General features: G+C 39.3%; 1 protein-coding gene across 2 annotated transcripts; it reads right to left on the bottom strand.

The window, feature by feature from the left end:
- Window positions 1-3,127: 3,127 nt before the first annotated feature.
- LOC308138204 (sodium channel regulatory subunit beta-4-like) lies at window positions 3,128-18,611 on the bottom strand. Of its 2 annotated transcripts, none has more exons than XM_080507224.1 (5): window positions 18,346-18,611; window positions 11,373-11,536; window positions 10,986-11,205; window positions 10,658-10,787; window positions 3,128-9,670 (listed from the first exon to the last, which is right to left on the bottom strand). In XM_080507224.1, the coding sequence occupies exons 1-5, from the start codon at window positions 18,437-18,439 to the stop codon at window positions 9,577-9,579; spliced, it is 702 nt and encodes a 233-aa protein (XP_080363350.1). In that variant the 5' UTR covers window positions 18,440-18,611; the 3' UTR covers window positions 3,128-9,576. The 2 variants fall into 2 exon arrangements, with proteins under 2 accessions (XP_080363350.1, XP_080363351.1); XM_080507225.1 differs by having other exon boundaries at window positions 9,581-9,665; window positions 10,654-10,787.
- Window positions 18,612-25,301: the final 6,690 nt, after the last annotated feature.

Below are 25,301 nucleotides of genomic sequence, written 5' to 3'. Positions count from 1 at the left end.
AAAAACTGTTATGTTGACCACAGTGGAATGACTGCATACAACTCTTCCTTGCAGATGATGGCTTAATCACTGTGAACTTTAGCAGCTGTTTAACATGCTCCTTTTCACGATGTAAATGAATATAGGAGAAATGTATAAATGTAAACACATCAAATGCTTTTTAGTTACCCAAGCCAATATTGTGTTTGACTGAAAAAGTAAAGTAGAATCAGAGAAGAGGATTTGTCTAATCGTCTGAATTCACCACAGGTGGACTCCAGTGAAGTGGCAGAAACGAGGACGATCAGTGGAGACAGGATGCATCTGATCTGAATTTGCAGCTTCATGACAAACACTTTGAACACTTCTGTACATGTCATTTCTGAGTTTTTGATTATCTAATACATTTTCAAACCCGAAAAAAACCACAACTTTTTGTGGTCATTATTTGGCACTGTGTAAAGAGGAGTACCTTTTTGATAATTTAATGTATTTTATATTGCGGCTGTACTGTACATAATAAAATGTGGAAAAAGTCAAAAGCTGTGAGTATTTTCTTCCCCTTACATGAAGTACATAGTAATAGCCAGCAGATGTCACTATTCTGACCACCTTTATGTAAAGGTACATACATCGACAATATAAAATTAAACTCCAAACTGATAATATGCAGAGGTGGGTAGAGTACTTAAAAGCCTACTCAGTTTAAGTATTGTTTTATTGTTATACTAATCAAGTAATAGTTAAGATCAGTGAGGTCACTCGGGGTAATAATTTAGTTGTATCAAAGCCTCAGTGAGGAGTGAGTAAAATCATTACATGATAATTCACATACACACAAAACTGTCTTCTTTAAATTTTATAACTTAACAAAATAACACGTTCAAGCAGCTTAATCAATAGGCATTTGGTAAAGAAATCTATTTTTAATTTATTGTTCTGTGCCATTTATTTATTTTGCCAAGGGGTGAATACAGTCTGCTCAGTAAAACACATTACTTCACGCAAGGTACTGTGGTTGGAAGCTGTTTTAAAATAAGGGCACTTAAATAACTGAGTGAATTTTGGAGCAGCATTGTCTCTTATCTGCCCAGAAAATAGTGCTATTACACTAAACAGAGTCTGATTTTTACTGGAACTGAAGAATTATTCAGAATTGAAATTAGAAAAACCTTATTAAAAGTACCATAATGTGCAATGTACCATGAACATTTTACAGGTCTTGGAAGTGTTTTTGAAATATGGTCCAAAAAAAAACCCACAACGTAAACCAAAAAATTAGAAAGTTGAAAGAGGTAGTTTTAAAGCTTATGTATGAATTAATTACATATGTGCACAAACAGGTCCTGGGTTAGGTGGAGGTGTGAACTGGGGGGAGTCGGGTCACTGCAGTCTGACTGCAACGAAGAAGATATTGTTCTGGTCTCACGAGGTCCTGGTTCTAATGGACCAAAGCCTTTTTCCAGGGTCATCTGCTGCAATCCAGGAGGAGTATGGATTCAATTATGGTAGTTTTTAAGGTCACCATCATCTTCAATCAAATGGGGACATTTCTTAAGCTGGCATAGGAAGTATGACTTCATGCTGAGCCTTCTTTTCCTAAATTTGGGACAATACATCATATTGTGAATGCTCACAATATTAGTTGTGAGTTTTGTATGTGTCTCTTCACAAAAATTTAATCAAAAATGCACAAATTCACCAATTTTCAATTAAAAAGAAGTCGAAATTGTTTAAGTTAAATTGGAAATGTATTCATAGTGGAGACATTGGATAAATATAACTAATTAATTTCTCTATTATATTATAGTTTATTCTTTCTATGATGTTGGGTGACGGCACTGATTCAAACAGATTGTATTGAAAAATTTGATGCCGCTGGTCTGAGTGCTGTTTCTAACTTTTTACTGTAAACAGTTTGCTGTTATTTTCATCCAGAATGTGCAGACAGCAAAGCCCTGAAAAAGTGACTCTGGCCAAAATATCTGCAGCAGAATGTCTGCAGCGAGACAGAATACTATGAAGAAGTAAAACTTGTCAGAAAACGTGTTTCAACTGCAGGAACGCCTTGAAAAGTATGTCAGTCATGAAGATTTTCTCTAAGCCTTGCCATTTGAAATGTCTCTTTCAAAACCATATGTCACTGATGGTTAAGTTTGTGAAAATATTCAAGATTCAACATTTCATTTTGTATTTCTATTGTTTTGATGTAGCTTGTTATCTGTTTCTTTGGTGTATTTACAGATTTTTTATTATTTTTTTTACATATGTCTGTCACTTTTTCTTCCGCCCTGTCCTCAAAATCCACGTTATGAAGACCCCGAGGGCTGAGGAGCAGTGAGAACCAGCAGATGGCGCTAATGCAACATTCACGGATGGAAGAAGAAGAAGAAGAAGAAGAAGAAGAAGAAGAAGAAGAAGAAGAAGAAGAAGAAGAAGAAGAAGAAGAAGAAGAAGAAGAAGAAGAAGAAGAAGAAGAAGAAGAAGAAGAAGAAGAGGAGGAAGAAGAAGAAGAAGAAGAGGAAGAAGAAGAAGAAGAAGAACAAGAAGAAGAACAAGAACAAGAACAAGAACTACTTCAGCCAGATGATGATTCATCCATTCATTCTGATCAAATCCACAGGTAAAAGTTGAATTTATTTCAGAAGTGAACATCCCCAGACTCAATGGTCAAAATTCAGTCTGCAGTTTGCATGCATGTAGCATTACTTACTCATAGTTCAACATTTGGAGTAATTGTAACTGTTTCACTTGTGCAGCAGTCGATCAACAGTTATCCAAGCCTAAGGCGTTTCCCTCCAGTCCAACAATTATTTTGTCACCAAGACTTCAAGCAAACTGGAGCTCATGGTAAAGGTTTGTGAGCTGTCAGACGAGGAAATGAACTTGGCTGAAATCCAGACTGACGTGTTGACCTTTGTCACCTGAAGAATTGAGAAGCCATCGAGACAGTTCTGAGACATTGCAGACTTTCTAACCAGTAAAATGCAAAATCAATCATATTAGAATATTCTTATGATAAACACACACAAAGAAGTCATTACAATCCCAAATTGAGGAAGCGCATTCCCTCGGCCCTGTGGTCGGGATGCTTCACGTGAAACTCTTTCAGGCTGAACAAAAGACGCAGGGAGACTTTGAGCGGCGCTCTCAGAAATACAATCAGCGTTTTATTTCCAGTATGTATTTTTTTAACAAGTCAAAATTTTTGAGGTGCATAGTCATGGAGGGAACATGAGCAACATAGTCACAGACACAGACAAACAGCTGAACATTCTCGGGGAGGTTGATAGAGGAAAACTGGGGAGTAGCAGAATTGTTTTGCCTGTGTGCACGTTGAATAACCTGTAGTGACGTAAGCAAAATACTGGATTTTACAGCAAGACTTTACCTAACTATAAAATACTAGAATCCATAATAACATCGTTGACTTAGAATATAATGTGTTTCTGTTGAATGAATTTGTTGTGTTTATTAAAAGAGTTGATTTTACTCTCGACGTGTAAAAACAGTGACACAGTTTAAAACGCAGGACTGCAGCGAGAACATGTGGAGAGGTCAGCATTCGTCTGTGCTTTTTTATTCAAACCTTTTGCTAAGTTGGCCTTGGTGTACGACATCGTCTCTCTGAAGAGTTATCGGAGGCAGTTTTGCTCGGTGTGGCGTCATACCGGCGCATAACAGACCACGACGTGGATCACATCTCACAGTGGAAACACTTGATGTTGTGCCAGAGTGAGAGCATGTTGCTCCTGTTTCATTTCTCATCTTTGATCGTCCCTTTGGATCAGATTGTTTTGAACTTTATTAAAACTGACATAAGCGTGTTGTTTCGATCTTCTCACTGGTGTTGATTTGCGACTCCCCCTGAAATTAGTCACAATCTTAATTTATATATTTTCCTATGATTTTTCTCTAGAAATTTAAATAAGAATATGTTTATAAAACATCGAAAAACATCTGAAGTTGTCTTATCTCCATCTCCCAAAGCACACAGCGATTAAGTGTTGTGCTTTATTTGGTCAGCAAATCATTTTTTTGAAACTTTTTTTTTTCATGATGTAAGACAGTAAGCAAACATAGTAAATAAGTTGAGAATGTAAGCCCACGGCATTTTTTTACTCCAAGAAAAAAAAGAAAAGATTAGAACATCTAAAAACGTATTAAAATTGTTAGTGAATAAGTTTATCTTCTATTAGTTTAGAATATGACGAATCATTGCAGCCGCGATGTGGAATGTGGGAGGAAGAGAGCAGACTCTTGGCTTGGCAGTGTGAGTTTCAGCTGCTACACATACAGAAGTCGTACAGAGCAATACCATACACAGTTTTAACATTGAAATGTCAGTAGTACAGCAGTAGACGGAAATATATGTTGCAGTAAGTTTAGGTGTACTAAGAGAGTTGTGTGACATTTTAAAAGTTTTATAACAACAGCAGACATGAGACTCTTGGATTGGCAGTATGAGTTTCAGCCGCTCTGGCAGTAAGAGCAATACTAACTCTAAGGAATCATAGTGGTCAATCAGATTACCCAACACCTATTTTTTTTTGTTCATTATCACTGCTATTTCTATTTTTAAGCTCACTGCAGCCACCACTGTCAAAGATCTCACTAAAGAGGGGCATTTGTAGAAAAAAAAAATCGATATTTCTATTTCCTCATAGATTTAATCCCTTGTGAAATGTTGCCATCCTTCACTGAGAGCCAATGAACGAAATTATGATTTGTTTTCAATGGTCAAACTATTTCCACTGTGTAAACTAGTTGCAACAATTACACACAACCTTGTTTAACTATCTGGACTGCATTCATTATTTAGTTCGATTCACAAAAGCCTGTAACTCAACATTAGTATTAATATGACATGTCCATTCATTCCTGGTAGCTCTGATCAATGTAAGTTGTGTGTGTCAGTGGCAAGCACTGTGAGATGTTTGAGAGATTTGCCACTGGGTGGCAGTCGACCTGTATTTATTGTGCTGTATTGCACCACTGCAGAGGAGCGTTTGATACTGCACACTCTGGTGCACACTCAGTACTGCTGCAATCTCTTCAAGCACTCGCCTGACCTCAAGGCTCATGTGAGCATCAGAACAGGAAAATAAGACGGATAGATATACCCACAGAGAAAATAAAATCTTAAACATTGAATCAGTCTGCGTGATTTGATGATTCCATACCCTATTACGACGTGAATGTACTACAGCTTGATCTGCATCAATACTTTGTGTCACTCAGCATTATTATATCTGTAACATTTAGCCAACGCCATGGAAACAGCAATTCACTCTTACACTCTCTTGGTTTCTATATGGCAGATTTGTAGGGAAGATTTTGGTATGAGGGATTTTTCAGAGAACGAGTCACGAGATGAAACCGTTACCTTAAGAACACTTAAACGAAGATATTGAGAATTTCAAACAAAACAAACAACAATAACAACAAAAACAATCTATGGACCAAACCACGGGAAATGTGGCCACAAATACACTGTTATGCATCACAATCCCTGCATGAAACTACACATTGTATTTTTTCTCTGCATCACAATAGTACATTGATAGACAGACCACCTCCACAATATTGCTTTTGCCTACCGGAAGACTTTGGATGTAGACATGTACCCTTTTTTACAAAGGGATCATCACATGGTCGCAGGTTTGTGTGTGTCTGTTGCTTCCATATGTCCATAACATTCACATTTTCACATAATAACAAGGGTACTGCGTCACCACGATCAGTGCACATTTTCAGTTACAGTGTTAGAAGTTTCAGTACACGCCCCACATTAATCACTACCCTAGTTCCACGAACATAGAGAAGGCCTAATCCCATTTATACAGGGCAATAGAATTCCCTTTGAAATAATGGCAAAAATTGGCGATGGGCCTACATTGTACTTCACCTTTCTAAAAATGAACACTGTATGCATTTATTCAATAAAATCTCACTACATGAAACAGTGAGACACTCATGAGACACTCGAGATGTATTGATCAAATCAGTGCATCTCGAAATTCTTAATGTTTAAGTCCTCCCAGTACAGAAGATGACATTTTGCTGAACACATGTCAAAAAACATACACGATAAACTCTTTGTATTGTTTGCTTTGGTTGCAACACATGTTGTCATAATAAAAACATGTAAAAATGCTCTTATTCCACAAGCCGACTCTTTGACACATTCTAGTACTTTAACCTTCAGATTTCAACGAAGAAGCTTTCAAATAGACAAAATAGATTAAATGAGGAATGAAACACCAATATCATAAAGCAATTTTTTTTTTTAAATTGGTGGGAATACATAGCAACATCAGACTATTAAAATGTAGATACACTAAAGATGAATCAGAGTGTCAGTCCGTATGAAACGTGGAGGAAAGAATTGAACATTATGTCAGAGGATATTGAGCTTAAATATTCCACTTCCAGTAGTCCAGGAAGTTCATACCAAGTGTAAATGGGACCATAAGTAGACTGATCCAGTACAGGTAAATTGTCTAATGTAGATATATGATCCTAATGTAAATGCATTAGTTCAAATGAGATACATTTGTGTAGTGTAGGTACATACATCAGTACGATGAACAGTGCCTTGGACAGACAGAAAAGCCAGCCGGTCCAGACACGTCTATAAAGTGCCTTATAACAGGTTATTGCATAATCTGATGTCCATCTTATTGCTTCCATTGAAAGCAAGAAGGAAAATGCACTCCAGCAACAGAGAGCGTCAGGCTGACAGAAGTGAACAATTACAAAAATAAAATAAAACTTGTCATAGACCTCTGTTCCAGTAAAACAATGTGTACTTAATGGCTAAAACCATGTCAACACAGTTTTTGTCAGATATAGTTGTACTTAATGTACAAATGTTTGCTTTTTCATGAACGCTGGTGCGATATCATAAAATATCAAAAACAAGGAGGACTGTGAGGGTTTAGCTGCGCTTCTGTGTTACGAAGCCACTTTGAATACTGATAAAGTGCTGTATGGTTTGTATGCAAGGCAAGTGTTCTACTTTCTGTGTGTGTGTGTGTGCGTGTGTGTGTGTGCGTGTGTGTGTGTGTGTGTGGCTCTCAGCTGTTACAGCTATGGTAACTATGTGTCTGGGTGGGGCGGATCATGTCTGCCCTCTTCACCGAGGTGACCTCTATCTGTCAGCGGCTATCAGAGAGCATTCCAATTCCCAGCGTGCATTTTAGCACCAACTTCTCCCCTGTTATTCTATTACAGGATGAATCCATGAAGCCTTGTGGACTTTACATGGTTTGTAAAAAAAAAAAAAAAAAAGTAACCAAAAGTAACATAAATCCTTAAATTGGACATGTTTTATCCGTTACATTCATATATATCACTGTGTTTATGTTCCTATATTTGCCAATGTAGTCTTAAGAAATCCCTTGAACACCATGAGCTTTAACCCTGAAACACTGGTTCGCACCACAACTCCATTATTTTCGATGTTCATAGTTTCTAGATACAGTCACAGCCACCAGTTGTCATCCAGTCTTAACCCTGGAATTAATGACAATAAAAATGTGGACCAGTTGTAAACTTAGGTAGCATACCATTGATGGCTAACCATGACTTACCACTGGCCTAGTGGAATACTCATAATTTCTTTTCTTTTTTTAAATTGAGATTGAAACATTTTTGTAACTTTATATCAAATTAAAGTAGTATTTTACATTTGTTCCCTGACAATCTGTACATTCTTATGCAGTCATCTCTCACTGCTGTGCTGCCTGCAATACTGAGGTTGTATCAATAGATGTTCTTTTATATTTGATTTTCTTATCTGGCCTCGAGCACATTTGCAATATAGCATATTGGTCAAATGTTTTCTTGAGTGGGCAGCAAGCCGGAGTGCGTCCATTTACCTGTGCAGTATTATGGAAGCAAACAGAGCATTTGTTGTTCTCGCCACCTTCAATATATGCTGCTGATGTGATATATGTAAGGTGCTGACTCTTTAAAGTTTAAACCCTTCCTATACTTTTTAAGATCTATTACTCATACTTAGAGTTAGTAAAAGGTTCTTACATATTGATTAAGAGAAAAAGTGACTGAGTCCATCATCTTCAGTTCCTTGAAAGTTAATGCAGGCCAAAGGTCTGAATGTTTCTTTGAAATCACCCGAATGAAGGCGTTTTGAAAAAGGTTGCAGCTGTGCAGGAAGGGGCATTGACAGAGCTTTGACACTTCAGGCTGAGGTGGAGGGGTGAATGGGACCATACAGAGACACACAGACACGTTCCTGTACTGTGGTGCAACATATACTTATATGACGTTATATAAAATGCGCACATGCTAAGAATGCATTGGTTATTTGTCAGAAGCAGCATGATTAAGGTCATTCCTTTCTAGAGGGAGCTGGGTAGTCTGGGGATTGTCTCTGATGAGGGGTAGGTTTAGTTTTTTTTTCATACTTTTTTTGTGTTTTTATCCTCCCACGAGCAGTGAGAGCAGAAGCAAAACAGGCACCTGTGTTTATCTAAAGCAAAATAATAGAACCTGTGCAGAACTGGATCCTTCAGTCGCCACAAGACGCCCTGTTCACTCGCCATGCTCCATCAAACTCTCCCACTAGCATTACACTGAACCAAACACCCGAATAGTGTGTCCAACCAGAAACTAGCGGCAGACATGAAAGCTGGTATTGCAGAGGTTAAAGTCGAGGCATAAAGGTCAGAAAAAAATAGCTTTCAAAGACTTTTAAAGAACAAACAAAATGAGTCATTTGATACTCAGGAGCTGAGCAGATTGTATGGCAGCCAATTTTCTTAGTTAAAATGCCATTTCACAAGCAGGTTAAGATTTTATTTACACTATTCTTATAAAGTGAGAAAAAAGTTTGCTTTCATTTGTGATAAAAACTCGTGGAAGCCTCTAATAGTCTTCTGGATCATCCACATTTGTATCCTGTATGTAATATAAACTTTTAGAGATGTGCTCTTCTTCAGATGACTTTATGGAAATTCATAGATAGATTTTGGAATGTGTAACTGGACATCTTTATTTGACTCTAGAGTTGTGAACCATAAATCCAACATGTTTTAGTGTATCAACCAAAAACATCACAAAAATCATTAAATTGAATAAATAGATGGGAGATAATGGGAAAACTGCTTTATGCAAACATTTTCCTTCAACACAAGGTTGCGAAATTAATATATTAAAAGTATGATAATAATAATAATAAAAATAATGTCATAATAGTAAACAATCGACCAATTCAGAATATTTTGGGAAGCTGTACCTTGATTAAGATAATGAATGTTTGGAATTGACAAATAAAGTTGGAGGCTTCACTACAGGATAAAATATGTTTGGTTCAGTACGAGGCAGAGCAGGATTTAACAACAATGGCAGTACTTCATAAAACACGTGGGCGATAATGTAAGCGAGAGAGTGATCCAGGCCTATGCATATGTCACACTTCCCAAATCTCAAGCATGATTTAAAATAGCCATTTACAGGTTGTATTGGTTAGCCACTAGCAGGATAAAACAATCCACTGTTAACAGCTTTTTCTCTGAGTGTGTACATTTGTCTAACATATATACAAACATACAGACATACTTTACATTTTGCTCAAGCCTTTGGTGTCCCTTTGTTATCAGCTTTGGCTCCTGTAAGTCCATTTTCTGTGTTGTCATTCCCTGAGGAGCTCACCAGGCACTCTTTACTGCAAAGGGCAGGAAGGACAAAGGTCAAGATGTGTACATGTAGAGGAGAAATATGCACATACAAGTTGTGCAGGCTGGACTGGGGCTAAAGCTCAGGCTGGAAGTTGTGGGGATGTGCTATATGTGCGGGATGTGGGCGACAACACATGGCTGCCTCTGCAGTGATCACTTTGTACGCTGCAATTTCTATAAACTTTGATTGGAGGTAAACTGTTCGCAACTCCGTCACCCTCATCTTAACAACTTCGGTTACTGGGTGCACATAGGTTACAACATTTCTTAGTGGTTGTGCACATTTGTTCACTTTCACTTTTGGTTTCAGTGTCAACATAATATTCCATTAGATCTACTTAAAAGAAAAAAAATAAGGCAACAGTTCGCATAATGAATTTTATGTGGATCAAGCAAGATTGTTCTTTGCTTAAATTGCTTACTTAGTAAAGGGAACTTAGTGTTTTTCCAGTCTCAAGATTCTTAGATCCGTCTGCATAAAATAAAGTGTACGTTTAATAGTGTTCGTTATCATTATCACCTATCTCTATCCGTATCTTCATTCTATCCATATGTGGTACTTGGAAATACTGATGGCTTATGGGTATTGTAGTTTTTGGCATTTTGAAATACCAAATGAGTCACTAAGGATAGGTTGAATTTAATAAGATTGCCTTAAATTACATAAATTAATCATATTCCGAAAATGGACTGTCTTAGATATTGAAAAAAATATTTTTACTTCAACACTACATATATTTGTGTAAAGATACTATCTTGAATTTTCATTGTTTATTTCACAGATTCAATCAAGTTAAATTTACTTCTCAGATAAAAAAATTTCAGTGTAGTGAGCAGATGACCCCCTACTCTTTCAGGGCAACAGACACTCAGTCCGCCAATGTTCAAAGCTTTACCAAAGACTTACTTGCAGTCTGAGCATGTTCTCTGTTTATTTTAAAATCTGTTTCTGTACTAAACAGTGAACTACTCACTTCTTCTCGTCATCCTTCAGCAGGAAGTGTACAACCAAGGCCTTTATCACCATGACAATGATCCCTAATCCAATGACTCCACCGACCACTGAGACAATGATGACCGTCAAAGTATTGTCAACCTCCTTCACTGAAAAGGGGAACAGAGGAAAACACAAGGACAGGTAGATAATGTAATCAATCCAGGGGAAGAAGTTCAAAAAGTAACTTCAGGTACTACCAGTAGAACACAGCTTTGGGATAAAATGGTGACAAAAAAACCCCAAAAAACATGTGTGGTTGAAAAGAGAATGTTATATATTTGTGTGCCTGTGGTTCTGTGACATACGTTGGTTCACAACTGTAAGAGTGAAGACAGCACTGTGGTTGCGATTCTTCTCTTTTTGGTTTCTGGCAAAGCAGATGTAGTCTCCATCATCCTCAAAGGTGATGTTCCACAACAAGATGGAAATGTTGTTTGTCTTTGAGGAACCGACAAACTCCACACGGTCGTGGAACACTTGCACGTTTGGCTCCACGCCCTCCTGAGGGATTTCTGCATCACAATACTACAGATGCAAACAAATGTAGTTAGATTAACAGTGTAAATGGTGTGATTATGTGTGTTCAAATGGCCATGTTTTCCAGCATGCAACAGGAAAGATCAGAAAAAGGGTATTCTGTATCTGTATTTACATTGTACCCAAGTTGCGTCACTTTTGTGTGCATGTTGTACCTTCAAAAGGGTTCCATTGTCATTATACTGCCATCTGAAGTAGAGGTTTCTGATGCCAATACAAGAAGAGTAGGTGCAGGGCAGCAGAACTGTGGAGCCATTTATTGCTTCGATTGAAGACACTTTACCTGTCGAAACCTCAAGCCCACCAACACTCCATGCACCTGTTGGAAAAAAGAAAAAGTACTTAAAACAATGTAAACATTTCCCATTGGAGATTAATCTTGTTCCAAACCCTGGTTGATTTGTGGATAATCACAACAACCAAGTGCTGAACTGCTCAAGTCATGGGCACAGGGTGAAATCATCAGATTTCTAAGAAGAGTTCACAGTATGCAGCTTGCTTTTCGCTATCGTAGTATATTCCTAAAATATTTGCATTCGCCTGTATCTCTGTCAGTATTTTTAGTGTCTTTCAGCCCATTAACCAGGTGGCAAGGCTCTGTGTAAGACGGAGATGTATTATTGACACAATGTCACACTCAACAGCAATGATTATCCAAAACAAAAGAAAAAAAGGCGTCCCTACTTTAGTATTTCTTCTGTAATTAAAAATAATAATCTATAATTTCTCAAGAAGAAATCTGTTTTGCACCTCGTGTTTGGATTCTGCTTTGCAGGTTGTATTGATTTTGCAATGACAGCTGGTGTAATTCCCAGAGAGCTGCTTTGATGTCTCTCACACGCTTGGGGTCTATTTATAAATGCTCTGGTGCGCACTGACCTGCTCAGGATCACATTACACTTGGACACAGTGTAGAGAGCACTGCTGTACATGCGTGCCTATGTGTCCATGGTGAGCTTGCATCTACTTATGTGTAAGAATGTTGCACCACCGGCTTTGCAGTTCTGTGAAGACATCTATAGAAACAATAAACACTCATTGGAACAACAATGGAATCTCACTCAGTCAGCAAGGATGTACGCACTGCCTTCTATTGTAATTGAGGTGTTGATATCTCTGGATACTCTGTAATACTTTGTGATCACTGATTATGAAGGTGGCATGCGTTGCCACTTTCACCGTCACTCTGCACATCGACATTGTGATAATTGTATTCAAAGCTGGTCAATATATTAAGTGCATAGATTTATGGTCCAACTAAAATAATTTACTTTTATAAAGACAGCTGTGGCTTAGGTGCTGATGAGGGTTGTCCTCCTATCCATTTATTGCTTTGTCTGCCTATATGACCAAGAGATTGAACCCCTTTTCTCCTCATATCAATATTATTGCTGGACTTTGCTTTACACATGTGGAAAGACTGTTTTTTGTAACAAGCTAACTATATAAGTTTGACTGATTACAATTGTCTAAACTATATGAAATTGTTATGGGTTCTTGTGTTTGGTAGATTATTTTCATTTGTTGGTTTTAGAGCCAGATATGTCAGGAAGCATGCATTTGTGGGATTGGCAACATAGCAAACAACAGAGCAACACTCACTCACACACACACACACACACACACACACACACACACACACACACACACACACACACACACACACACACACACACACACACACACACACACACACACACACACACACACACACACACACACACGCACTCTCCTTTCCTTGCCATCATTGATACAGATATTGATGATTCCCAGCTGGGATAAAGAGATATTTGATAGAGAGGCTAAACATGTCATACATTCTAACCTTTTAGTCATGGGGTTTTCCAAGATGGAATGGCCTGCCAGCAGTAAGGACCTCAAACTCATTGAACACTTGTTGGATTTCATGTCCGTGCCGTTTGCCATAGTGACCAACGCCTTAATGTTGGCTGACTTGCAAGTAAAGCTTGTTGAAGAATAAGACGCCATTCCACTAGACATCTGGAAATGTATGTTATTGGTCAGCAATCCAGTGCTGTATTCTCCATTGTTTAGACTTGTTGTTTAGTGTAACAAACTCCAGGAGACGTTTATCTTCTTGTGAAAATTCTTTCTGGGAAATCATTATTATCATAACACATCTCAAATTCTATCACAGAGATCCTGTTAACTGTAAAATTAGGGGGTTTGCCCTTTGTGTCCGCTGGATTGTGTCCATTAACAAAGCTTAATGGCCCATTGACGAGCCAACCAATATTTTCAGTGGTTGATAATTTGCCACTGCTCCTTTGATTTTGAACAGTTTGCTCCAATAACTAGACCTGCGTCTGCTTCTTTTTCTGGTGAATGTAGTTTATTTAGGTACAAACACTTATTGATATCAGATACCTTTGGTATGCCGTCCTCAGGAATGAGTATGTCAATATGAGTGTCCACCTTGAGTAGGTAATTATGTTGGGTGTGTTCTTTTCTGAAAGCTTCCATTTCCCAAATCACACCATTGGTTTCATCATTGTTATACATCCTTACAATTTTAACCTTTACACTTTTTCTGTCAGCCTGCATTTTACCCTATTGTGGTCGAGACTTTGAAGCTGTTTGGGAGCACATTGTTTCAAAAGTGACCTTTCTTTCCTAAACTAAGTGCAAACTGCTTCATGATAATTTCCCGACATTGCATCTTATTTTCAGATTTATTAAATTTTCTTACATCAGGGACATTTTGCAGAGCTACTCCTCCGATGTTTTACAGTATTGGAGTTGATTTGTTAAATTCATTCTAAAGCATGCTGTGTTCATACTGGTTAGTGAATTTTGAGCACACAATTAAGAATATTAGCAGGTTTTTTTTGTCATTTTTTTTTTTTACTTTTCTGATTCATCTCCACAGTTGTCTCTTCTTGTCTTATTTTTACTGCCTCTCTGTAGAAATCTTGACTCGACTCCTTTTAGTAGCATCTCAGGTCATTTGGGTTTCGCTTGTTCTTTTCTGGGTCTGGTTTTGCTGTCTTTTAATGGACTCTTGGTATTTTTTTGCAGCACTGGGCACTTTTATTCTGACGCTTGTTTCTCATTTTTCTCATTCATTCTGTTCGTTGTTGCTTTCAGGTCTGACTCCTCAGGGACACTAAATCTAAATAAAAACAGGGTAGATGCGAGTAACCACTTGGTGTGTGTGTGTGTGTTTGCGTCTGTTTTGGTACAGGACAGTCACTGTATCAAATGCTGGCTTACGGGCTTGAAACAATTCTTTTGAACTCTGCTGAGTAGGACAATGAATAAACTTATACCCTCCATCAATAATTACTGGCTGTGTGACAAGTGCTGCAGAGGGATAAATGTTGTGAAGGAAAGCAAGCAAGCATGCAAGTGAGATCTTCCTGGCTTACGCCGCCTGCCTTTATCATCACAGTCTGAATGGTGATCGCTTCCATGAGAGGAGTGTCCCCCCTCAGGCCTCGAAATAGACTTCACACCTCCCTCGCTTTACACCTCTGCCCTATACTATCACTTTCCTCTTCATCTCCTCACTCCTCCCTCTGCTCGTCTTCGGTCTTTACAGTTTGTCCTGACAACACCCACAGACTGCGTACCATTGCTTTCTACTGTATGCATGATTGCTTTTGCTACACATGTGTACGTCCTTGTAAATGTCGGCATACACATGACTAATAGGTTGAAACGTATGATATTTTTAGCTTCTCTATCAAATATCTCTTTGTCCCAGCTGGGAAACATCAATATCTTCATCAATGATGGCAGGGAATGGAGTGTGTGTGTGTGTGTCCTTGGCTGACTGTCAAGGTGAGGTTTTTTTTCTTTAAGTAGGCCAGAGATTGAAGGGTTAATGTATTTCTGAGTGAACCCATAGAGAGCTGACTGAGGACACTATGAGAAAGACTAAGAGAGTCGGGAGTGATTGGAAAGGTATAGGAGAGAGGGGGAGTGGATAATATAAAAGCATGAACAAGAAGATGGTGTTAATGAAGGGGTGGGGGGGAGTGCAGGAAGGGCTGAAGACTGAAGGGGTCACAAGTGAAGAGCAGGGAAATGGTTACGGGCTCTTGACACCGTTTGTAAACATAGGGAGCCAGATTAAGTAATATGATAGGCATGCAAACCAATGACAACATGCAACGTGCTTATCACATTTACATGCTGACTGCTGATGATATGTCACTGGTAATTGCTGTGTTGCAACCAGACTGCTGCTTATCTGCATCTCTCATTTCTCACTGCACCATATTACTCATATGTAGCTGTCTGTAGTTTATTCATCACTCAGAAGGCTTGCGTAATTTCCTGTGCTTATGCATAGGATCAATAAATGGACTTGAAAATGCTTTGGAAGCCAGAGATGAATGGTCATTGTTGGGTTTTTTTCCCTCTAAAGAGCATTTTCAGGTAATAGAGTAATTTTGGTTTTAAGAGCGGTGTTTTGAGACTGACTGAAACATTACCACTGTTCTTTGGAAGGAGCTCTTCTGCCTGCCGCCCATTCATGTTTAACATCAGGTTTCAATTTCTATCTTAGATTGTAATATCAAAAGTGTTGTTAAGTAGTTGAAAAGGCAGGATTTTTCTTTATAAATCAGCATTAACAGCTATGCTTTGATCAGGGCTTTGTTTTAACTGTGTTTTCTTGTATATGGCTTATTTTGCCAACATATGTGTCATTAGAAAATGGTAGAATGTCCGGGTACGATATGATTGGGAAAGATTTGAAGAAGGCCCATAATTATAACATGTGTGCTCACATTTCAATAAATGTCAAACATTGTCAAATACACATGAAAAACACATTGATGATCAATATTAATAATATTTGATATTCGAAGAGCTTAAGTATGTGAACCAATAGAAATAAACTACACGTTCTAACAGTGGTCAAAAAGCAGGCAGTCAAATCAAAGAGCTGTAACAGTTGTAAAAAGTTGAAACAAACCTTTTAACCCTTAAACTTTAACTTCACCCAGAGGTCACTTGTAAAGGTTTTTAGACATCCAACTATAAAACAACCATAATCATGACTGATTGACTTTAAGTAGAGGTCAATATGGATTGTTTTGGAGTCAAATGGTTCAGCTTTGCAGTTGCCTCTCGGCTCAAAATTGCCAACTTGGAATGATGTCGGCATTCAAGTTCATCACAAGACTGCAAGTCAGAAATCAGTGTGGATGTGTCCAGTAGAGCAGTTCTTGCTCGAGCTCTTTCCAAGCATCAATAAAACATGATGTTGCATTTAATTCATAAGAACAGCAAAACAACCATTTTGAAAATGAAACTCAAGAGTCCTCAAAACTGCCACAAGCTTACCTTTAGTAAATCTCGTGTTTTGTTATTCCTGCTCTGGAATACTCTGTATAATGTTAAAAACAACATCTGATGCAACTCCAAAACAGCAATAGTTACAAACTTCAAAGAAGAACTAAAGATAACTCTTTTGGAAACTAATCTGTGTAGCTCAAGCCTTTAAAAAAATAAAATAAAATAGAATTGTCAATGGCTGATGTTCAGAATGATTGTACTGTTTCACATCTATCGTGTAAACGTGTAGAAGTACTTTATTTTATTCAGAGTCCCTGAGATTACATACCACTCATGTATTATGATTTAGTCTTCAATTTATCTTCAGTGCATGTAACTTAGAATGTGATATACTCATTCCTCAATATGCTTGCTCGTGACGTGTGCGAACAAGTATATTGCATTCTTGAGCTACTGTAACAAACAGCGCTTAAGCATGTCGTCGTGGATCACAGTTCAGATCCCCTGCTGGAATTGGAGATGTGGGTGAAGCCCAGGGATCAGCCGAAATGAGCTAATTAACAGAGTAAGTTAGCTTTTAGTTTCACACCTATATTATCTTGTCATTTTCTTACTCAAGCACTGTTCCCTCGACCACTCTCACGTCTCGCCTTCCTTCAGTTGTGTCACACTTCAACCTCACACCCGTGAACATTACTGTTCACTGCCACTTCATTCTGTGTTCTCTTTTTTATGATTCAATTTTAATCATAGAGCAGCCGAATAGACTCCATTTAGCAAAAGTCATTGGTTTTTGGTGCAGAAAACAACTTTTTCCTCTCGTAATTTATTGATTAAACAACATAAATGACGCACATCTTCCTCGTCAAGGAATTAATAAAAATACTTATTTATGATAATGATGATATAGAAATATTCAAAGTAAAATTATGTTTTTTGTGCACTTAAAAACTTTTTCATAGAATTATTTGACTAAGAAAGGACAGGATGATACGATACATGCTATAACACAGTTTTCTGAAAGATGGCCCTGAAATTTTGCTCTTCACTCTTTTGCACTATTTTTTAATAAAACTCAACTACTACATTAAAAAAGAATAAATAAAAAGCCTAAATATTTTTAAGGATGGATGGGCACTATTTGGATCCATGATAGAGTGAGGGTTGGTATTAACAAAAACACAGATCACCACTGCACCACTACGTTACCACCAGTACAATATCACGTATACAAACACATGTACAAGAGATGAGCTACGTAACACACATGCTTTATGACATTCTGGTAGCTGAAAGTTTTGCTTTATTCATTTTCCTTCGTGGTTCCTGTTCTTTGAAGCAATGCCTTGTTCACTACATACGCAAGGAATCATTTAGCAAGTCACACAATCAACCCAGCAACCAGGCATCCAGATATCCAGCATATTCAAATCCAACTCCAACGTCGGATGTTATTGGCCTTGATATGCTCGAACACAAAACATCACCTATGGTAGTGTTGAGTATTTTATTCTAATGATATAGACAGCTATAGCAGACGTGATGTGACAAATAATTAAACATGATTTTCTGCGAAAATCACCACTCAGTCTCATATTAAACTTTTTTTAAAGCATAAAATGTCCATAAAGAAAAATTCAGAAGACGTAGATGCAAGTTTTATTTTATTGCAAACCAGAATAGAACATAATTGCTTTTATTTCGGGACACAGTCTCATGAGATAAGGTTTTACCCAATCTCAAGCTTGCCCGAAGACATTTTGCTGAGGAATAGAATCTTGTTGTGCTATAAGGTTTGACACGGTGAAAGAGAGAGGAATGACATGGCACATAAGAGGTAAAGTGAGCAGTATAACTCACCCAGCAGCAACGCAACTGCCAGACCAGCATGAAGTAGATCCCCTGATCTCAGCCGGCCAGAGACACTTGGACCGGCGCTGTCCACTGACGCCATGACACCAACGCCACCGGTCTCTCTGTAGTGAAAGAGTGTGTGCCTTGGTCAGTCTGTCCTCCTTGCTGTCGGTAACTGTGCGTATGCTTGACTTATGTGCCTTTGGAGCAAGATGGGACACTGAGCTGTGGAGCTGTAGGCAGAATCTGAGTTCCTTCTATAAGTCCCTCCCTTTTCTCTCCGCCTCTGCTCTCTGTCCCAGGAATGAACAGAGGGAAGAAGCATAAAAAGACAGGAGCATAAATTCCTTCAGGGAGCTCCTTCCTGTCCAGTTGTCCCCTGGTCCACTTTCCAGCAGCCTAAGAAAGCAGCAGCAAAAAAAAAAAATATATATATATAATGCAGCAGCCAGCTCAATGGATAGTGGAGACTCTCTTTTTTTTTGTTACCCCCTCCTGTTCCTTCCCTCTGCCGTTGTTTCTGGCAGACTTGATGGTAATTATCCAGCAAAGCAGAGTGTGAAGCAGGAGGCAGAGAGGAGAAGCGAGGCAAAGCGGTAGCGGCGTAGCAGCGTTGTGTCAAACAGCTCCACCGCTCCAGCAGCAGCAGCAGCAGCAGCAGCAACAGCCAGGGAAGCAGGCTGGCCAAGAAACCCCATAGGGGGGAGACATAGGCTGGAGGGGTGTGTGGGGGGGTGGAGAGAAGAACACACAAGAGGCACAGAGGGATGCTGGAGCGAAGCCAGCAGCCAGGCAGAAAAGCAGAAAGTGCGTGTCTCCCTTGCCGGCACTGGGAGGAATGAACGAAAGAGGTACTGCAGAGGTGAAGATAGCGAGAGAGGGAGAGAGGGAGGGAGCATGAAGGAGGGGACAGAAATGAGTTGGGGGGGGGGGGGGGGGGGGGGGGCTACAGGCGTGATGTCTGCTGCCACATGGACAGAAAACACACGCACCTCCCACATAAGGCTGAATCAGGCTCACTGAAGAAAGTCTTAGATGCTTCACCAATAGCAGGTACCACTGTCTTTACATCCTCCAAATTCCACATACTTCTACTACACCTCTTGGCAGGGTAATGCATTGATAAGATCTGATTGGATCTATTAGTACGTTTTCTATCCAATGACTCAGGATTTGTCACTTTTTCATTGGGGCGACGGTGAGAAAACAGGTGCGTGTGCGTGTGTGTGTGTGTGTCTTTCAATTCATGATTATAATATGACTTACTTCTGCAGGGGTACAAAATAAACATTAGCATCTGACTAACAATTAATTGAAACCCAACTACTACACTTAAAGGTATAGTAGAGGATTTTCTTCTTCCGGGTGGATCATCAAAATAACTGGTCCTCCCAATTGTCAATCATTCTGGTGATATATGACGAAAGCCCGTCGTACGTGCTCGTCCCTGCGCGCAGCTCACTCCACACGGTTCTCATCATGCCGGTGGCCGACCCGACGCATTATTCTCGGACATTTTTACACAGTTTCACCCCCTCTGGTGCAAATGTTCTTGTAAAGTGAGCTTATGTGAGCGATGCCGACTTGTGACTTGTAAACAGAGCGTGCACGAGGAGAACTGGGCTCGTGCATGTCTCTCGCACACGTTTTAGTAGGCGTTCCGTCTCGGGAGCAGGTACAGCGTTGCGCATGCGCATTTTTTTCAAACGGTGGAGGAGGGCGGCTCTTTCCTAAAATTCCTGAAAATCCTCCTGTATACCTTTAATTAACGTAACGTACAGCTCACTCCATCAAGAGTAGTAGTTGATATTTTTTGTGTGCTACATGTGTTTAACTTTTGGATAAAACAAGGCAGAACAGCTCAGGCTGGCTGTATCATTTGTTCATAATATATACACAGTAAGTAATAGTGAGTTCACTGTAGAATACTCTGATAGGAGTCCTTTCCACCTGCCATCTCCATGCTCCACATCCAACCCGTGCCTGTAAGACAGTAACGTGTCCTTCACACTACATTACGACACATGCAGCCAACAGGACTTTACACAATACATAGTTGATCGTTCAGCAATCTCAGCCCGGCCTTCAGCGCTATTGGCCGGTGGTGAAGAATCACCAAAGTCCTCTACCTGAATGTGCAGCCTGACCTCATTCAGAGGATTCATGACTTCCTCACCAGTCGACAAACATACGACCAGTGTCATCATCCATCTTGGAGCCACACAGGGCTACATCTGCCTCCATTCTACTCTTCTGATTTGACTCAGTCATGTAAGAGCAAGTAAGAAATCAAGTGATTTTAAAACTTCCGTCATGTCAAGGTCTATTGGCCGATCACATTCTGTGGCTGGTGGAAGAATGTGCAGAATATTCATTTTCGTCATTGAAAGCCATTTTTCTGAACAGTGTGATTCTATCCTACTCCTTTCTTTGCTACTCTATTCCATTCTATTGATGTGAGGTAAAATGTAAAAGTAAAATGTCATTATTTTTATGTAATTAACACAAGATCTCTTTGTACTACACCTACTTAACCTCAAGTCGACACATTTTTATGACTTGGCATGACAGTTATGTGGGTTGTTTTGGCATCACTTGCAGCTCCCTGGAGAGTTGGCACACTGTGGGTTGTAGATGATCCTGTGATTAATGCACAGTCATACACTTTTCATAATCTTTGAGTAAGTGGATTTTTTTTTTTTATGTAAGATGATCATTTTGCATACATTGTGCACTTTAATACAAATATCAATATATTTTAGAATAGCGCAAAATGTTTCTTTTATTTGTTTCTGGTTTTTATACCATTCACCATTTACCTGTTTTCCTCCTCTTTCCCCCACTGTCCATGAAGACATGATGTATGTATGACCTCTCACAACCATTCGTTGTCAGGTAATTCATCTCTTGGACTTTGCTGTCACTTCCAAGTTCAGCTGTGTCTGGAGGTGATAGATTGTCAGATACATGTTGTACCTTTGGCCACGTTAGGACAAACATGTATACTATGGATGATGAAGGAAAATACATAAGCCTAAAACCAAAGACATGCATGTAATGAGAGTTGAAACAAGATGCGTGCAGATAGTATTTCATGAACACATGCATCTTTGCTTATGCACCCAGTCACATGCACACACACCTGCCTCTGGACAGGGTGACCTTGGATGCTGTGTATGGGGGGGGGGGGGGGGGGGGGGGGGGCGGAGCCAAAGAGGATGTTTCACTGATGAGAGGCGAACATTAGGCTTCGGGAGTGCTGGATACGGGTGAGAGGAAAGACAAGTTCAAGAGGAGGAACGACATGACGGGTGCAGGAACCACATGGGGAAGAGTGGACACAAGGGGAGAAGGAGGGAGTGAGGGTGGGTGGGCGGGCGGGGGTGGCTGGAGCGAGGGGAGGGGAAATGACAGGAGGCAAAGGAGGGAGGTGAGATGCGAGGCGGAGGAGAGGGAGGGAGTGGAGGATCTCTTTCTGGGACAGCCAAACAGTGAAATGCTGCAGTGAAGCCTTAAAGCTGAGCTGGTCCGAATACAGCGACTAAGAGACACTTCACCCGTTCTGTACCTTCACCATCTCCCACTCGCCCACCACTTCCACTTTCTTCATTAACCTTCATCTCACCCTACACTTCGACCTCCTCTGTCACCCTCCTCCCCTGTCCTCTCTCTCTCTCTCTCTCTCTCTCTCTCTCTCTCTCTCTCTCTCTCTCTCTCTCTCTCTCTCTCTCTCTCTCTCTCTCGCTCTTTGCACCAGCCAGTGAGTGAGCAGATTTCAGAGCGCATCTGAGTGGAGGACAAGTGGGGTGGGCCTTTCTCTGCCTTTTCTTTTTATCTGTCCTTCCTCTTTTTCATTACCTGAGCAAGTCAATCTAGCTTTTCATTTCGTCTCTATTCTCATCTTACCCTCCTGTTCTCCTTTTTTGAAGTGTGGCTGCATGTCTGAGTCTGTCCTTTTGTCTACTGTTATCTTTGTGTTCATTTCCTTTTTCTTTTTAAGTTTTTTTATCCTGCAGTTTGTGTTCCTCTTGATTTTTTCCCCCCCTGTGTCTCTGTGTATTCATCTGTCTGTCGGTGGGGAACAGCGACCATTGAAAGGTGAGTCCTGTCGAAAGTTAAGTGTCGGTCTGCAATATACCTAAAAATTCACACACGCACACACACACACACACACACACACACACACACACACACACACACACACACACACACACACACACACACACACACACACACACATTACTTTGGAAGTTGGAGCTGTTTCGTGTCATGTTCTGGGACCAGTGCAGGACGTGCCACTGGCCTCTTGGTTAAGATTACATGCTCGAGGTTTGCTGTTGTTCAGTCTCACATGAACATCATTTCATAATTGGCACTTGGATTGAGATTTTACTGTTCTAGGGTAGTTTAAAAATGTTCAAAAAATGTTTGAGATTTGGTTAGTGTTAGTCTTTGATGTGATGTTGGCTTTCTGACTTTGTGTAGAAAAGATTTAGCTCCAAAAACTGCTACAGAAGAGTGTGTGTGTGTTCGCCTGTGTGTGTGTGCGTGCATATGAGTGCACATGCGTGTGTGCCCTCAGTGATACTGTATTTTTTGTTTATGATTTCATGTGGTACAATAATATGGGTTGCAAATTTGTTTTATAATAATATATATTGCATTCTACTGAAGTTCCATATAATTGCAAAATAATAATAATGATTAAAAAAAAACTAAAATAGCTCCATATTATCTATTTCCAGCCTCAAATTGATTTTCTGTACACTGGCCTACTTTTTTGTCACACATACATTTTTTGACAGAACGTTTTTGCACTGGCTAGTAAAAGGCATGCAAATTAGCGGCTGGTAGATTTTCTTGAGTTCATGGATGCCTTGGTACTTTTTACAATGAAAGACATAATGTTTCACAATCACAAACAATTTGTAAATCCACTTTAGTGGTGTTTCGAAGTAGTTAGCGTGACACTGGGGTCAAATATATATTCCATAATCTCATCTCCTTCAAAATGCTGTATGTGTGCTCACATTGCATTAATTTGATGCGTGGCTGTAGTTCAGATTAAGAATGCTTCTTGTTCAGCTGGAAAAGCTGAATTTCATACTCGATATTCACAAAGTCACCTCTGACTGACTCTCAGTGGAGCAGCTCCAGGTTGCCTCTCCTGATGAGATGAGTCCACTGTTTGGCTTCCTGAGTTTGACATTAAAGCTCATGTACAATAATATTGCAGGGCTGTCATCATGGTGTAAATACTTCAAACGCACATGCAACATGAAAAATACCCATGTTTTATGTTAAAGGTACTTGTATATTTCAACAAAATATGATGCTAAAGTATCGTGTAGAAATTTTTTCTATAATTTCATTCAAATAGTGAAACTTCCATGTATTTTTTATGTATCACAGATAAAACGAAATATCAGTCAATGTCATTAAAAAAAATTACAGAGAATCTTTTTCCTATTTCCTACCAAGTTATAGTTATGCCAAACAACATTTCCTTAAAAAAAATTACGTTTTAAGTATAAAAAACCCTCCCACAAAACTAACAAAATCAAGAAATTTTCAATTATCTTAGTATCTTTTTTTCCCCCATGGACCTGCATTGGAAGACTGCAAGGCAGCACAGTGCACTGGCTGTTTGTGCACAAGATCCCACATCCAGTCTCGATGGATTTGATAGCCAGACTAAACAAGCCTGTATTTCTATATGTGTTTTATTGAATTATTGTCTTAGTTCAGAAGAAAATCAGGAAGGGAATATAATAATAATGGATCATAAATCGACTTACTCAGATAAAGTCAGCCTAACCAGAATCAAATTGCCGTTACATGGATTACTGAAGATCCATGTAACCACAACCACTGTTTTAACTGCGTCATCAGTGAAAGCTGGGAGAGACTCGAGCTGAAAGACAAAGCACGCATCCATATTGCTGGTTATACAAACAAACAAGGATTGACATTTTTCTAGATCTTTATTCAAAATACAGAATGTAATGATCGCTGCTTTTTCAGAGGCAACACAGTGCAAGCATTAGTTTCGTGTCCACTAACATTTAAAGTGATACATGTGCAACAATCCAGGGCAAAAGATGTCGATAAGATAATACACACTTATGAATCTGTCCAGGACACAGTAGTAATGTTCTTGCTCTCTCTTTTTTGGGGGGATTGAGGAACTAAATATACACATCACACAGACCTATATAAGACACCATGTTGTCAACAAAATATTTCTGGTATAAGCTTCACAAAATTTGCCCTAAATGTTTACCTGCTATCGCTCTACGGGCGTCAACAACCCTGCAACGTAAACATGCATGATTACACAACAGTGTCTCAAAAAAATGTGACAGAACTCGGGCTCTGCAGTCTAAAGTATATGCCGTTGAAAGGCTTAACATACAAATAAACCACCACTTTATTGTTCTTCACAGCATGTATTATTATTATTTTATTTTTTTGACAAATGTTATTACCCTTTAAGATGGAGGAAGCACATTTTAGTCTATCTAATAGTGTGATGCCAGAGATGTGCTTTTACCACTGCAAAAATAAAAAATCACAAAGTACATCACTTTTAATGTTGAACAGCAGATAGTAAAGTCATAAATGGTGAAATTCAGGGGAAATAAATATATAAGTTGAGGCCTAACACCCTTCAGGATCTGTACACAGTTTGTTCAACACAGACAGAAACCAGTACCAGTATTACCAGTATTATACGAGCAATACAGGGTCCATAGAGACATCACTGTGTGACACAGCCGGCCTGTTATCACAGTATAGTTAAAACATCATTAAACATTCAGAGATTAACAAAGCTCACATGCTGGATGGACATTAAAGCGTAATCAAGTATTTCACTATGAGTTTTTTTTTTTTCTCCCCACATTCGAAGTGCTCCAACCAAATGCATTACAAACAACAAGCACGCATTCAAATGCCATCTC

This window comes from Blennius ocellaris, assembly GCF_963422515.1.
Source record: "Blennius ocellaris genome assembly, chromosome: 2".
In the NCBI taxonomy this organism is placed as follows: domain Eukaryota; kingdom Metazoa; phylum Chordata; class Actinopteri; order Blenniiformes; family Blenniidae; genus Blennius; species Blennius ocellaris.
The sequence above is the reverse complement of the archived record's forward strand: the minus strand, read 5'-3'. Positions and strand labels throughout refer to the sequence as shown.